General features: G+C 58.1%; 1 protein-coding gene across 6 annotated transcripts in view; it reads right to left on the bottom strand.

The window, feature by feature from the left end:
* Nucleotides 1–5,867: 5,867 nt before the first annotated feature.
* The window catches only part of RBM5 (RNA binding motif protein 5), a 22,611-nt gene continuing 12,121 nt past the window's right edge, over nt 5,868–16,357 (bottom strand). For 2 of the 6 annotated variants that reach the window (XM_036994237.2, XM_036994239.2), the window contains 18 exons: nt 15,566–15,626; nt 15,029–15,094; nt 14,612–14,772; nt 14,100–14,197; nt 13,464–13,551; nt 13,220–13,297; nt 13,067–13,139; nt 12,367–12,452; nt 12,023–12,128; nt 11,774–11,865; nt 10,108–10,269; nt 9,552–9,701; nt 9,402–9,473; nt 8,628–8,807; nt 8,308–8,382; nt 7,343–7,440; nt 7,136–7,265; nt 5,868–6,581 (listed from right to left, as the gene is read on the bottom strand). In XM_036994237.2, the coding sequence (XP_036850132.1) occupies nt 6,339–6,581; nt 7,136–7,265; nt 7,343–7,440; nt 8,308–8,382; nt 8,628–8,807; nt 9,402–9,473; nt 9,552–9,701; nt 10,108–10,269; nt 11,774–11,865; nt 12,023–12,128; nt 12,367–12,452; nt 13,067–13,139; nt 13,220–13,297; nt 13,464–13,551; nt 14,100–14,197; nt 14,612–14,772; nt 15,029–15,094; nt 15,566–15,626 (2,019 nt within the window). In that variant the 3' untranslated portion in view covers nt 5,868–6,338. The other 4 variants (XM_036994238.2, XM_017669664.3, XM_017669665.3 and 1 more) reach the window with 4 other exon arrangements.

The raw sequence follows: 16,357 nt of genomic DNA, 5'->3' as shown, positions 1-16,357 counted from the left end.
CCAGAAACTCAGTCCTGTGGCTTTGATCTCCTCTCCCTCCCACTCCCGGGACAGCAGTGTGGGCTGGGGCCTGGTAGCTCCTGCTTATCTTGCCCTGAATACTTATCAGGCTGGGGCCAGAGCCTGCAGCCGGGCGGGGGGGGTGAGGCGCAGCACTTCAGAAGGCCCTCAAAGCCCTTCCCTAATGAGGGTGCTGCCCTGGCCTTGGGGGTCCTCGGAGGGTGACAGAACAGATGGACAGCAGGACAGAGTCGGAGGGCGTCGGGGGAAGGGCATATACCCCAGCAGCCAGACCCCCCCATGTGTCCCAGAAATGTGTACAGGGGGTGGGGTGGGATCAGAAGAGGCAAAGGCCACAGAGGACAGGGCAGCCCCGCCTGCCGCGTCCTGGGGCTGCTTCTGCCCGCGGCCTGCCAGGGGGGCTCCCAGCCACATCTCCCGCCCCAGAAGGGCCCTCTCACCTCCGCTGCGGGCAGGCTGTGCCCCACATCTCCCCACCTCTCCGCCCAGAGTTTTGCTCTATACACTCTGTCCTCCTTGAACCATGCTCCCGCCTCCCCAGGACTGTGTCCCCAAATGCTGTCCCCCGCTTCCCACCCTCCACACAGTCACCATTCCAGAGCTACCTTCACCCGCCACGAGTCCCACTCCCTGTCCTGTGGACTCCCGGAGAGCAGACGGTCAGCTGGGGGCCCTGCCAGCGCCGTGGGCCCTGCGGCCACTCCGCTTCCCTGGCTGGCAAGCTGGTGGCCCCCCAGGTGGAACGGAAGCCCAGGGCCCCGGCTGAACTGCACAGCAGGGAGCTTGGGGCGCAGGGGCCGGGCCCTCCCCGTCGCCACCAGTCAGCAGCTGCGGAGAAGGGGCAGCCCGAGGCAGGGGGCGAGGGGCTGCGCGGGAAGGGCAGCCTCAGGCCCGGCCTGCGGGGGGCACCTCCCCGGGCCCGGAGTGCTCGGCAGAGGCAGCCTGGGAGGGGAGGCCGCGCAGTTGGCCGGCCCCGCCCCCAGCCTGCCTGACAGGTGCGGGTGGCGGGGAGGACAGTCAGCCCACGGCCCCCCTCCCTCGCAGCCCCTCCCCCTGACCGCGACCCCCTCGGCGGCCTCCTTCCGCCTGTCCCGAGCCCCGGCCCCTCTGAGCGGGCCCCTCAGCCAGCCTCCCCAAGGCGTCCTCCAGACGGAGAAACACCTGGGAGAAATTGAAATCTTAGCCTCTTCCCCTGCACCCCGCGGGGGCAGCAGACAGCAGTCCTGGCCGGGAGGCAGCTCCGGGGCCCTCCTGGGCCCTGCCGGAACCGGCATCTGGATCTGGGGACGGGAGCCAGGCAGGGGCACACTGCGGGCTCCTGGCTGGGTTTCTCTGTCCGCACCCCCTCCTCCATGGTCACCCTGGGCACACACGCTGGGGTCTCCAGATGCCCTCTTGGCCCCACAGTTACAAAGATGATCGCCTGGCAGGTCAGGAGTAAGTGGGCAGAGGAGGGGTGGGGGCTTCACAGAGGCAAGGGCTTCTCCCTGCAGCATGGGAAGGTTGAAAGAAAGGGGTCTGCTGCCCGGGTCCCCCTTCCCAAATCAGAGTAGAGCCAGGTGAGGACAGGACAGGCAGCCTGGCCCTCAGCTGCCCCCTCGCCCCGCCCGCCTCTGGCTGGGCCTCTCTCCGACCAGGGACCTTCTAGGGCTCCCCACGTCCCGTCCAGGACACCCTCCTCAGGCTCCGCTGAGAAGCCTCTGGACCTGCTCAGCTGGCTCCAGGCGAGGGCAGAACATGCACAGAGAGGGTCTGGGTGCCTGTCCTGGTCGCACCAAGCCCCACCCCAGCTGGAGGCCCGGGGTCACCGCAGACTGAGTCTCTGTCTGGCTGCACAAGAGTTAATCTCAGGGCACCCCCCCAACCACGTGTGCGCAAATTCCAGGAACGCTTTCCATTAAAGATGCTTGCTCAGAGCAGATTTCATTTACATTAATAAGAACCAGAAAAATCCAGGGGTGGGGGCAGCCCTGGTGTGCGGTTGCTGCTCACGTTTCGAATCTGAGTCTGGTATAGCCTGGGAGGGTGCCCGTCTGGGGTGCCTCATCTCAGAGAGGCCCAGCCAAGCCAGTGCCCGGGTCTAGCCCCCAGGGGGTCCACAGGTCCAGCCAGTCCTATGAGAGCCTGTCTGAGAGGAGGCAGCACCCCGCTGGTTCTGGGGACCCCCAGCCCGAGGCGGGTGGCAGAGGCAGCATGAGCCTGGGTCTCAGAGTCTCGGATGGGTGGGACACCCAGCACAGGAGGCCTGTGTTTCCACGAATGGTTGGTTGATGAGCCCTACCAGCCAGGATTTGCCGCTGTCCATTTCTGAGTCTCAGTTTACCGGTCTGAGAAGGCTACCCCCTCCCCTCCGTACCAGGTGTGGCTGCAGGTATCCAGAGGGAAGGCTCTGGGCTTTGAGCCATCTATTTCAGGGGCCCCCTGTCTTTGCTTCCCCTCCCCCTGCCGCTCTGCTCTTCGAACCTACAGCTGAGCAGTGGACCCTTCAGTCAGCTCAGCAGCCTGCTCAGGGTGGACACCCCCCCATGCACCTACCTGGGAGGGGACAGCACGGTGACCGCTTGTGTGCGTGCACAGGGGTGTGCCCGGCCTGTCAGCCCAAGCAGTGCCATCCCGCGGCTCGGGCTCCACCCCCTTCCCAGCTCCCGGCTGGCCGCCAGGGGCTTCCTTCCTTCAAGGGGAGCGAGTCTGGCTCCTGCCCTGCTGGCCCAGAGTGGGCTCCAAGCATGCGCCTGCGGCAATCCTGACCGCCGGGCCCACCCACGCTCGCACAAGTCGGGGGAGAGGTAGGCGTGAGCTCGCACACTTCATGTGTGTGGGGGCAGCAGGGCCAGGCTGGGGTCTGCAGGTGTCTGTGCGTCCCGCCCACCCCTCATCCAGGGTGCTGGAGCCTGCCTGAGGCGTCGGGGTGTGCCCAGTCTGTGCCTGCATGTGCATGCCCCCCCCCACAGGGTACCCCATGTGGCGGCAGTGGTGGGGCAGCCTTCCCAGCTGAGTAGCTGGGGAGAAGAAAGTGGGGGGAGAAGCCTCTGCCTGATGCCCTGGGATCGGGGCCCTGCCAGCTTCCAGGCCCCACAGATCTGGGATGAGCATCCTGGGCACCGAAGCTGACCCTGCCCAGTGGGCCAGACCCCATCTGTGCCCCTTCCTCAGGGCCCAAGCAAGGGGGAGAGTGGAGGACAATTACACCCATGAGCCATTGCCGGATGGCTCCTGTCCAGCTGGGCTTGGGGCAGGGTGCGGCCCGGAGCCAGTCCGGAGCTGGGAGCTGCAGCCGGGGAGCCCCAGGCTGGGGGCACTCAGTGGACAGAAGGCGTGGCTGCCACCTTGGGCCCCCCGCCGCCAGCCAGCTCGGTGGCTGTGCTCAGCCTTATCTGAGCCGCACTGGTCTCTTATCTTGGCCCACAGCCACAGACCTTCCTGCTCCTCCTCCAGGCATGCTTGGGGCTGGCTTTGTCCCCAGCGGCCTTTCCTGGCCTCTCCCTGCCTCCTCCCTCCCCAGGGAATATGGGGCTCTGTGAGGGGAGGTCGCTCCACTCCCGGCCCCAACCAGAGCCTGACCCTGTGCCGGCAGCTTAGGACCCCTCCCCACAGTCCCGTCCACCTGCCCAGGGCCCAGCCACGTGCAGGGGCCTGTGTCAGACCCACGCTCAGCACTTGCCAGCCTGGCAACCTCCAGCTGCTGCTCTGCTTGGAGCCTGTTTCTCCCCTTAACCAGGAAGGGAGAGGTGTGGGGAGGGGAGGGGAGGGGTGTGTGGCGCCCTGGCTCATGCCTGCTGCCGGAAGGCACCGCTGCACCTCCCTCTGGACGCCCTGGGCAAGCTCGGCCCCGGCTCTCCCTGGCTGCACAGACAGGTCGTGTGGGCCCCGCCAAGTGTTCCTGAGAGCCGATCACCAGGCAGATGCATGAGGGGAGCGTGGGAGGCAGAAAGGCATTTTATCGGTCGCTGAGATTGTTCAGCTGGGTCGGAAAGCACTGCCTGCTCGAGCAGGAAGCACTTTCTGCCACTAGCCCTTGTGCCACACCCGGTGCCAACTTCCCTTTCAGCCAATGGGCATCTCTGGGCTAGGAGACCACGCAGGAACCTGCAGGGCCCACAAACGTCGTCTGCCCAGCTCCCCTGGCCAGATCTCCCTGAATCTCAGAGGACTGGAAGAAGCCCTGGGCCCTCAGCACCCCAGGACTCAGTGAGACACCCTCCTACCACCAGCACCATCTGAACTGGCCCCATGGGTGGTGGCATGCTGCCACCTGGTGGCCACCAAAGGCACAGCGCCCTCGATCTCCCTCACACACACCCCACCGGTCCTCGAGGGTATTCACTTGGGAATCAGGATGGCCGACGCCTGGGCTCCAGGTGCCCTAGAGCCCAGCCAGGCTGGGCATGCCTAGGAGCTTTAACTCGGGCCTGGCTGCTCATCTGGCCTTTGAAGGTTGTTTGATGCCTGGCCACAACAGCTCGGCAGGGTCAGCCTCAGAGCCTACACACTGCAGCAGCTGCCCCAGGCAAGGGCAGGCTGCACCTGGGGTCCCTGGAGGCTCCCTCTGGCTCAGCGAGAGACCCTTCCAAATTGCAACATGGGGTCCCCTGTTGGGAGGCTCAGGCTCGGCTGGGAGGACAGCAGCCCTGCAGGCAGGGCAGACGTCCTGGGAATGTGGCTGCCTGCACACCCGGGGACTCAGCCTCACGTCAGCACCACAGGGATTCCCCATCCCATCCCAATGCATGGCCTGTCGGACCTCAGGTTCAGGTGCGAGCTGGGGGCCACAGCGCATTAGGTATGTTGCTGAAAGGCACGGCTGTGGAGCCGCTGGGAGAGGGGCTGACTCAGATCACTGACGATGGATGCCAGCATCTGCAGCAAAGCTGGCAGCAGTGCCAGGGTAGATGCTATGGTCCAGAGCAGACCTCATGGGAGCCCATCCTGGTGTGGCAGGTCCACATGGCTCCAGGAGGCTGGTAGGGGATGAGGGTCCCCTAGGGCTCCAGCCCACGTTCTGGGAAATCCTTGCCTGGCCAGAGGAGCCTTGCGGGCTGGCTGGCCATGCCTCTTGGGAGGCTGTGTCTCTGCCGCTTAGGTGCAGAGCCCCAGGGCTGATCCGGAAGATGCCAGGCTGTGGGCCAAGCTCCCAAACCTTATGCCATGAAAGCCCAACCTTGGGGCTCCTGCATCGGCCTCTGCTGTCTCCGTCACAGACAGGCTCAGACTCTGAAGGGACTGGACCCTTGGGGTCTCTGCTGGGGGCCCGTGAATGCTTTCAGAAAGGTCAGGCCTCCCTGAAAACAGGGAGATGTGCAGCCAGGGAGTCCTGGCTCTGGCAAGGAGCGTCTCCCCGACCCCCAGAGACGCCAGATGGGCTATCACCATTCGGTCCTGGGCGCCTTTGGATACAGGCATCCTTCCTACCCTCACCAGGCATGGATGGCCTTGCTGGTCAAAATGACATCAGAGTGGGCAATTGGGTGGCATCCCTGAGCACCTCTCCTCAGCGGCTGCCTCAGGCCCTCCAGCTCACCCACATCCAGCCAAGGGCAGGAGACCCCCCTGCACAGCAGGACCTGCCTTCACGGAGGACAGCCTGTGAGATGGGACACCCGCAGGGCCCCCACTCACCGTGGTCTTGAGCAACAGGAACGAAGGATAAGAGCTGACTGGTTATTCCAGCAGGAGCCAAAAACATGTTAACTCCTGAACTTAAAAATCTCAGAACAGTGTCACTACAGGGGCAAGGGAGACGCATGTCCTCCTCCTCATCAGTCACTGTGAACACACCTGTGCCACCACAAGGCCTGACCGGTTCACACGGGCTCTACCACCCAGGCACCAAATAAAGACACAAAGACTTATTTTTCAAGGTATTTCTTTTGTAAAGGAGCCAGATTTGGCAACTAGACTGAAAATCTTCCAAAATTCTGTACAAACGTGTCATATACAAATATATACAAGGCAGTTGCCAAGAAAAGACAGCACAGCAACAAATGAGAGGCGACTCGGATGTAACAGGCTGGCTGGGGCACCCCCACAGCTGTAGGGATGCAAGGGCTGAGGAGCCATGACGTGGGCTACAATGTACACTCGCTGCGCTACACTATGTACACTGAGGATAACAGAGCCGCTGCCCCTCGGCCAGCCCGCGAGCCCTCCGACAGGCAGGCTGGCCACCCAGCACGCAGCCCGCACAAGGGCCTCCTTGCAGCATGAGGTGGTTCCCCTAAGACCTGGACCATAGCACAAGGTGCGTCCTAGAGGGGACAGGCAAGACAGCAGGTTGAGGCAGGGGCCCTGTGTCCTCAGAGCGCCCCCCACCCTGAGTCTCACTCCATCTCCGTGAACCGGGCAAACATGGCCTTCCGGACGGCGTCTTTGTAGGAGTCCGCACCCGACAGGCCGTAGGCACTGCCTTTGGCTCCCAGTCCAGCTCCTTTTAGCCGCACTTGGGCCTGGGGTACAAACCTTCTGTCAGCAGCTGCGGGGAGGGCATGGGCTGCCCCCACTCCCTTAGTCAGCCCCCGGAGGCAGAGGAAAGGAGGCTGTGTAGTGAAGACAAGGACTCCATACTGGAGCCCGGGAGGTTTACAGACCGAGGAGCGCAACGGGCTGAGGCAGCCAGGCGGAGGGGCCACGCCGCCCTCACAAAGGGCGGCGCTGAAGCCTGGGGAGGGCCCAGGCACCGCCACCGTCAGCAGAGGACAGCCTGTGGTCGGGAGACTCACTCACACGGGGCACACCTCGGCTGGGAGGGGCGGTAAGCGGCGCGGCTCCCGTCTGCAAGACCAGTGGGGGCCTGAGCTCCGACCAGCTCAAGGATTTCTCATGGGTGCAAATCCCACCCAATTTGTTTTATATGTGACCAAACGCACCCAAAAGGCGATCAAAGCCCAGTGCTTTCTGCAAGTCCAACCTAAGCCACATGAGTCTGAGGAGGATGAACAAAGGGTTTGCTTTATAGTGAAGGAGAGACACAGCCCTTAAGAAAGGTAAATTTTACCCAGATATTGGAAGACCAGAGAAAGCAAGCAGGACGCCATGCTGATCCCCCCCGGCTGACATCTGAGGAGGGTGGACCGGGTGGCTGCAGGGATGGGGTGGGGAGGGCTGTGCCCACGCTCACCTCAATGGGGGCCGTGATGCCCTGGCACTTGCGGCCCAGGCCCGAGCCTTCCCGCCAGCCCATGGCCTGCAGCATCTTGTTGCCAATGTTACTGTGGTCGATGCCATCCTTGGTGGGCTGCTCGTAATTCCTGTCAGGAGCAAACACGCGGTCACATCAGACGGCCAGAGCCCAGTGAACGAAGTGGAAGATGAGCACAATACGTACACAGTGCCACCATCAAACTGCTTCTTGCGCTTGGGCTCTGGGGGCTCGGGGATGCCGTACTTCTCCCGCCGCTCTGCAGCCCGGTCCCGGTACTTCATCTGCGGGGAGAGCAACGACTGCTGGAGGTGCCCAGGCGCCCTCTGTGACAGCCTATTGCACTGCCTGTGCTTCCCTGACATGCAGCGTGGCCCGAAACACCGCATGCCCTAGTCCCTGCGCTGCCCCGCCCCATCTCCAAAGACAGGTCTGCAGAGAGGGGCTGCGCAGAAGCTGGGGCCCACATGCGTCCATTATAACCACTTTTATTTAATCAGCTACCACTCATCAAGCTCTTCAGCCAGCCTACGGGGTGATGGTCCCACCTGCTAAAGTCCTCAAGGGAGCCTCAGCATGTGAGACAGGCCACGGAGGCTCCCAGGGACCCGTTCAGCTGTCCCTGGGCAGCTGGCACCGTGAAAGTGGAGGAAAACAGGAGAGAGAAGCTGAAGTCCTAGCTATGGACACCTCAGAATCATCTTGGGGTGAGAAATTCATGTAATGTGCCCACTGGCTTACTGCTTGCTAACCCATGGCCCCCCTGCTGGCATGTCAAACCCTGCATCAGCGGCCCCAGTGCCTGCCCACTCCTGGCCTTAAAGCCTCTCCTGTCTTTGCTCCAGGCTTGCCCTGCCCACAGCTTCCACCCACTCACACCTCACTGCCACCCAAGTGCTTGGCCAGCAAGTACTGGCGCTCAGACTGAGGAGCAGCCCCATGGAAGCGCTCCTGTCCGCCACTCCCGCGGACAGGCAGTGTGTGGGTCCCAAAGCATGCCGAACCCAGATCCAGTCCATGAGCCAAAACGGCCGGGGGACAAGTGCACGACAAATCGACCCTGCCCCCAGGACTGGAACTATGTGCTGTGAATAAAAGCTGAAGGAAGACACCCCAAGATACTTTTTCTAGGGGCACACTCCCTCTTTCACCTCTCTCTCCCTCAGCTCCAAGGCTTCCAGCTCCTGCTCGCTCAGCCTGGACCGTCGGTAGATGTCCATGTTTTGCTAAACAAGAGATTTTACAAATGTTTAGATTCAGACCCCTAATCTGAAATGTCCTAACACTACTGACACCTGTTGCGCTCTGAGAGTTGGAGCCCAGTTCAGTGCCACGGCATAAGGACCAGAGGCCTGGGGGGCGCCTGCCGGGTTCCTCCCTGCTCCGTGACCACGGACAACTTCTAAAGGCACTCACACCACCTCCCTGCCTCCCCTCCCTGCCTCAGACCAGCTCCAAGAAACTGGGCCACCTTGTGCAGGTCTGAGAGCTGCTGGTGCCTGACCAGGGCGTCTCTGTTTGGGAACTGCCGCCGGCAGAGCAGGCAGGCCATCTTCTTCCAGTCGGCCAGCTTCTCTTCCTCGCTCTCAAGTCTCTCCACCAGCTCCTCTTCGTTATCACTATCGCCACTGTAGGCAGCAACCAGGCCCCTCTGGGGACAGAAGGAGGCGTGTCATTGGAAACACACAGAAGAGAGTGATGGTGACGCATCTGGGTAACACACAACGCCAAGCCCAAGACGTGGGTGGACGCCCAGCGCTCTGCACTACGCTGCAGGGGGAACTGCACCTCATCCAGCTGTATGGGCCAGGCGGTCCTCAAGCACCAGCACTGACAGCCTGCAGCACCTAGCCTCCTGGGCCCAAGAAGAGTTCCTCGATGGCTGTTATCAGACTACTGACCACATATAAACACCCCAAACGCGACAGGTCAGAGTAATGGTCCATCCAGACCTGTCTCTATCTAAAGCATGTTTTTTCTTGTCTTAACTTTCTCTTTCAAGACTGTTCAAACTCTACAAATGCAGCAAAACGAAATTAACTTGAGCTTAAGAATTCAGGCCTCATTCATTGCTCCACCTCACCTGCTCTCACACAGGGATACAGAGCCTGTGGAACTGCCCCAGATATCCACCAGCAGGGACTGCAGCCCGTTTTACGTGGGAACCCCACGTGCCGGAATGTGGCTGAGATCCGGGGTGAGACACAAGCGGCAGGTCTGGCCTCAGACACTGTGCCCCTCTTACCTTGAGCGGATTCTCCTCGTCTCCATTTCGTGCCAGTTCTGGGATGAGCTGCTGCCTTTCGGCTAAGGTCCCCTGGGAAACAGAGCAAGTGTTAAGCCTCGGTTTTCCTTGGGTCCCAGAGGGAAGCAAGGCCTCTCCTGCTGGTGTTACCTTCTTCTCAAACAGAGCGAAGCCAGCGTCTGCCGCAGCAGATTCTCTCCTTTCTTCTTCTCTCAAGGAACTGACGGGCTGAAAACTGTTCTTAAAATTTTCTTTCTGCTTATTTAAACTCTTAGCCCAGCGTTCCATGTCTTTGGCGATCTAATATTAGACAACCACGATGGAAGAAAACATTCAGGCAGAGAGTCATTTAGAACACAGCCTGCAGGGCCCTGACAGGAGGCGCTGGGCTCGCCGCAAGCACAGACTCTCTAGCAAAGCCCTTGGCCCTCACTTCTACTGCAGACACTCTCACGAGATGCTACTGCACACAAGCAGAAGACAGCAAGTCCTGCTCGCAAGTGAGCCCCCCAGGGTCTCTCTCTCTAAGCCACAGGCAACCGTCAATGTACGGCAACACCGAAAACTGCAAAATGCTCTACAAACTTAAGATGGGCTCAGTTTTAAAGACTCCAAATAAACCTGGCATAAATGCCACAACCCCCAAACAGCCCCCAGACTAAGCTCAATACCAGCAAGCGGACCCCCTGGCCAGGCTACACCTCACCTGCTGGGCTGTCTTGCTCTTGGGTTTCTCCTTTCTCTCCTTCCCCTCCTTGGCAGGGGGCAGGCCGGCCTGCTGGTGGGAGCCCGCCTCTGCAGCCGGCACATAGGTCTCCTTCTCCCCATCCCAGTAAAGGTACTGCTGGGTCAAGGGGTTGTAGTAGTACTGGAAAACAACACCCTTAATGCCCACCTGCTGCCATGACAGGCCATCGCTTTCTGGAAGCACCTTGTCAAACACCACATGGGGACAGTTTTGCCCAAAATACTAAATATATGAACACAAAACATGCAGCAGACCAGTCCTATTCCTCCCAGAGAAGCGCCTAACTGGCCGGCAGTGACCCATGGCACTCTGTGGGCAGAGGTAGAATACGGCCTCTTCCTATGAGTCCGGTTTCCACTGATTTACTCCTGGGTCCTGTAGGGCACCCCAAGGGCCATGTGCCTCCCTCCTTTCCACAGGCAGTTTGCACAAACCAGATGGTTTGGGAGGAGCCTGTAATAGCATAGTCTGTGACACCCAGTGAACCGCTCCACACTAGGTCTGACTCACAGCCCCTTGGGGCACCCGGGCAGGGGGCTGCCACGCCAGCTGGGGAGCCCGGGAGGGGACACGTGAAGGCTCTGATCTCAAGTGTGTGGGAAGAGCTGTATGAGGACAGGCAGCGCCCCCTCTTCTGATCTCCAGCCACTCGGCCCTGCCGGCTCAGCAGGGACTGGGGAGGCCGTTAGGAGGGTCACAGATACAGAGGTCCCGACTTGGGGCCCCTGGGAAGTGCCCACAGAATGGTCAGACTTCATGAAGTGCAGAGGCCCAGAGCGGGGCTCAGGCTGCAGAGACAGGCTGCAGAGTTCACACCTCACTCCCAGAAACCAGAAGCTCTCACTGTCAACTTCCTGTTAAAAGTACTGGTGTCTTACTTTATGATTCAACAGATGCAGCTCCTGGTCATAAACAATTCTTTATTTATGGAGTGTTAAAGATTGTTTTTCCTCTTTAAAAGTTACATACAGCACCAAAAACTAAACATCGCCCCACAGATCTGCTCATTACCACTCTCAAGAATACACGGGGATGCTAAGTTCAAGAAGCTGGACCCGAGGGGTTCATGTATCTGACGGCTTTTGTGTGAAGAGTGTAGAAGCAGCAGACCCGCAGAAGCAGAAGGCAGTGGCTGCTTTTGGGTGGGGGGGGTGGGGGGGGAGGGTTGAGAACATTCTGGAATTAGTGGTGAATATATTAAAACTATTGAACTGTATGCTGTAAATGGTTAAATTGATTAATTTCTGAGAACTTCCATCTAGATCTTTACACAAAGGCTGCTGTCCCCTTAACTGTTAACGCCTCACGGTGGTCACTGAGGGGCAGCGTGGGGCCTGCAGACACAAAGGCACGGGCTCCCTCCTCTCAGCACTGGTACACATGCGGGCGTGAACACACGCAAAATGCCAACACACCACACATTTCAGCTGTGACCTTGTATGCACATCATACATCAAATCATTTTTTAAAACTTTATAAATTTAAATCCTAAAAAAAGGATTGTATCTTGGTAGTTTTAAAGCTGTCAGAACTAGTCTGGGCACATGCTCCTCTGCAGGGGCATTTCATGTCGTGCCTCAGAAAGTGTCTCCAGTGCAGCTGGGGGGTGAGGGTGTGCACTTACCTGCGAGTTGGGGTCGTAGTACAGCCCTGTGGTGGGATCGTAGTAGTACCCTGAAGACTCGTCATACTGGTACGTGGATGTGTCGGGCACCGCTGCAAAACCAAACCTGGCACGGGTCACTCCAGGCGAGAATGGTGGGCTGCAAACCCTGCGGCCCCGCAACCCCGCAGGCCCCCGGGGAGAGAGGAGCTGTACTGAACAAAGGTAACCGGGACCCTGGCGGTCACCAGCCCTGGGGGTTTGGCTTACCGTATTTGGTGCCAGGAACTACACCCACGGGGGCAGCGGCTGGGGGCTGTGCACTGGTGCTGGCGCTAGGCTGTGCTTCCTCGGTCTGGAAAGAACAGCAGCTTCGCTATAACATCAACGGGAAAGCCTCTAAGAGAACGCACTCACTGCCGTCGTAGTTGAAGGAGCCCGGCAGACACACCCGAGCAACAATCTCAGGCTGTCCCTGCGCACAACACATGCCCACAGTGTTCCTCCTGAAGGTCAAGCTGGATCATGCAGAGGACATACACACCCCCTGAAGGGAACCTCAGACCAACAGTCTCCCCACCAGTCACCAGTTCACACTAAGACAACAGGATTACCGGAGAGCTGGGCGCATTGGAAGCCTGATTGTACAGCTGGGGACTCTGGGACACTACAGCTGCTGAGGTCGTGGTCACCGCTGTGCCTGATGATAAACACAGGGGTTAGGAAGGGCCAAAGAACAGCTTTTTCAGTCAGGGCCCAACCCAGCCTTCAGCCTGTAAATGTCTGCTCTTAAAAACCTAATCTCCATCGAGTGCCCTCGAACTTATACCACTTCTATTTTAGGGTCTCTACGGGAGCACGACCCTCTGAGCTAAGCGTTCTGCATGACTAAGGGCAGGAAGAAGGGCTTCCCGTCTGCTCTGGGGTTGCGAAGCGCCTTGACTGGAGGCTTCTGTGATTCTGGAACCAAAATTCGGGTGAAGGAGTCTCACGATGAGCCTTCTGCCTGCTGTCTGGGAGCCACTCTCGGACTACACTTCTCTGCTCACCTGAACCTACGTGGGCACCTGTGATTCCTAAGGTCGAAGACAGGAAACGAAGACTTGAATTCCAAGAATGAACACTCATCACGACATGGCCTCAGAAAGACTGTGACTGGTTCTCACACACAAGGGCAATCCTTCCCCAGAACCTTAGGCGCAAGGTGACAACCCGGAATGTGGCCCACTCAACCCAGCCTTGCAGGGCCATGCGTTTAGCCAGAACATCTAGCTGATCTCGTCGGCAGGGCAGAGTGGAGAGGAGGGGCACTACCGGGTGCGGACGGTGGGTCGGATTCCAGTCCTCCTGCTGGTTGCTGGTAAAACTGCTGGTAATCCTGTGAGTACTGGAGAGAAGTCCACGGTTAAAGCTGCTCTACTCAGACGACCCTGAGACCAGAGCTGGGTGTCAGGCAGCTCCACCTACCTGCGTGTACTGGGCATAGCCATCTTGGCCTGGCTGTAGGTAACTGTAGTCAACGCTGCCGCCTTCCCCACTCTGAGGCTACAAAGTGTCAAAAGAAGAGGAGACACAAACTTCATGGACACCCAGCGAAGTAGCTAGGACGTTATTTTCTAAAAACACCCGCGGAGAGCCTCCAGGGCGAGCACCATAGGAGAGTCTGGGGACACCACCATGCTACTCTGAGCAGAGAGACCCCCCACTTTACCTGGGTGGATGACCACTGGGCGGCAGCAATGGCTGTACTAGCCACAGAGAAGGCGCTGACCCGGTTACCATCTGGGAGGACCAAGTCTCTGAAACCACAGATCCAATCATGTGACTCCATGCCTGCAAACTCCCCAGCACCCCCATGCTGCCAAGGAAGCCGCAATCTGCTCCACCTTTGCTGGGAGCTCTCGAATGCCAGCAAGGCCACCTTTCAGAGTGGGGAAGGCTCTCCAGACAAGTCCCTCAGGGGGCAAACACTATCACCAAAACTGCAGTGTCACTGTTCTACTCTGCACCCTGCCACTCAGTAACACATCTGCCAGGTGAGAGTGATATAAAAATGCGAAGTTTTCTTTGTGTCTCTAGATGGACGCTCTGTGCACACACTGCTACCCAGATGTTCTGAGGGGAGGGTCACTTCCAGATGGGCCTGCACAGCACCTGTTCTGCCTTGTCTGCCTCTGTCCTGCTCTCAAGTCTTGTGGCACCTGGGTACTGAGGGCAGGAGGGAACAGGGCCTGGGCAGCCGGGAGGGGAGCCCTTGGAGAGAACATGGCCAAGGGTGTGGCCAGCACAGCACCTCTGGACAAGGGTGCAGATGCAGAATTTGAAATAAGGACATAAAGCCACTCACTTTCTGGCACTTTTGGCAAAATCCACCCCAATAGTTTTGCCATCGATTTTCAGAGGAGGATGGAGACTCTGCAGTATCTGAAGCAGCTGAGAGGCGTCCTGAAGGAGAGTGTGGGGAACAGTGATGTGGTCACCTGATTAAAATCTCTCCTACTGATCTATCCCTCACCCCCATTCAAAGTAATCCAGCTTCCTATTAAAAAGAACAGCAATTAATTATTGTTTGTGGTTCTGAACCCTTGAGGGGAAAAAAATACCCTCTTGTCCTCCAGGACATGACGGTTTTCCCTACTATTAAAGGAGTAAATGCTAAGTCAGCCTACAACAAAGGACAAAGGAAGGACGAGGCTGACTCAAGGTATACGCGTCACCTGTGTCACTCAGGAGTGACCGTCCTCACGCAGCCCTGAACTCTGGGCCCCAGGAGCCTATACACAGGATCACCACTGCTAGATGGACCACCGCCCTTGGGCTCAGTGTGTTTTAAAGGGAAAGACGCAAAGAGCACCTCACCATTGCGGAGGACAGCTGCACAAACGCGAAGCCTCTGTTCTGCTGCGTCTGCTTGTCTTTTATGAGCCGAATGTTGTTGACGGCCAAGGATGCATAGGGAGACAGTGCTGTCATGATGGAGTCCACCACTGTGTGGGGGGCTATGTTCCGAAGTATGATCGCTGGGGGTAAGTGAGAAAAACGACATATATACGTGCTTCCACCACCAATGCTTTTCAAGGCAGGTTTCAGTACAAACAAACAAAAAGATCCATTTCAGGCAGCTCCTAGTACGTCTTGCACTTTGACAAGAATATTCTAAAAACCAGTCCTTTATGGGACAAACTGAAGCTGCTGCTCATTGTAAAAGGTAAGTGAACAGACTTGCGCCTGCAGCCGGCTCCTAATGTGAGGGCCGAGGCTGAGGCGCGCACTTACTGTCACAGTAGTAATCCACAGACTGCACCGATTCCGTGGTCCCGGGGGGCACTTCCTGTTCAGAGTCTACGAGGAGGGAAGGGGAGGAGTGGCTCAGCAACTGAGGACGAGCGAACAACCAACCGAGGTGTTCTAGCGACGGGATGCGCTCAGACCCCAAGGCTTAAAGCAGACAGGGCCGTCGTTGGCTCCCTCGGTAGCAGGTTGTGGCTCTAGGGCACCCGCAGTGATGCTGGCATAAAAAACGTGGACTGCAACACAGTGGACATATGTGGCCCAGTGGAGGGCTGACATTACCTTGGGGCTAAGCAACAGCCAGTGTGGGATACAAACCAGGCAGGCAGACTTAACTGGGAAGTAAAGGGAGTCTGCTCTCACCATCACCAGCAGCACCACACTTAGGGTAGGATGGGTCAAGGGAAACACACAAGGTACTGGTTCAAAGGCCCTACAGTCTACACTTTGCCTCAGGCTCACAGATGACCCAATCAGTCAGGTTCCAATGCAGGTATTCCAAACAGCTGAATCTGGGCTTACCAAACTTGTCCGCTCCACATCGGAAGCATTTTAGTCTTTTCCTGAAATTGTTAAGGCAGCACTGGAGAAAAAAAAAGTTTTATCTGTAATCATTTCTGACAGTAGGCCAGGCTTACTAGTAACAACGTGGGCTAGAGCAACAGGACCACGGGCAAGTCCCAGGAAGCAACATGACAAAGCAGGAAGTGGCATCCAAGGCTCGGCTGCACTACCCAACCAGCGCAGAATGTTTTGCCAGGTGAACGCCTTTAAGAAAACAGATCTTGACATATTCTGAAGTAGGATTCCATTTTGATCAAGTTGGGGAAGTTTCTGTTCACCCAAAACCCTACAGCTATCCACAGGCACAGCTCTTCCCAACAGCAGAAGAGCACCACAGGGACCACTCTGTATGGACACACAGTGGGCAGGGCCCACTGCCTGGTTCCTATGGGCCACGGGACACCTGCAGAATGGAGACTCCGAGTACTCTCAGTGTCCATGGCAACAGCCAAGTTCAAAATGGTACACTGGCGACAGGACCGTATGGGGCCTTAGATAACCTAGCAGAGTCACAATGATTCTGTTGATATAATTAATAGATGACGCCAGAAGTGGAAAGCTCTAGAATTCAAGAAACAAACTGAAACAAACCTAAAACTTTGATTAAAACAGTGGGCTTAGAACCTGGGTCTTAACAAAATCTCTGGTGTTCTAAAAACTCTGTCCTCTAATACCCGCCTACAGAGGAGGACCCGAGGAAAGGCACACAGCACAAAAGTCACCTTACGATAAAAGCTCGTCATTGTTTAC

The sequence above is a fragment of the Manis javanica genome, chromosome 3 (assembly GCF_040802235.1).
Source record: "Manis javanica isolate MJ-LG chromosome 3, MJ_LKY, whole genome shotgun sequence".
Lineage (NCBI taxonomy): Eukaryota > Metazoa > Chordata > Mammalia > Pholidota > Manidae > Manis > Manis javanica.
Note: the sequence above shows the minus strand (reverse complement) of the source record. Positions and strands in the feature narration are given on the sequence as shown.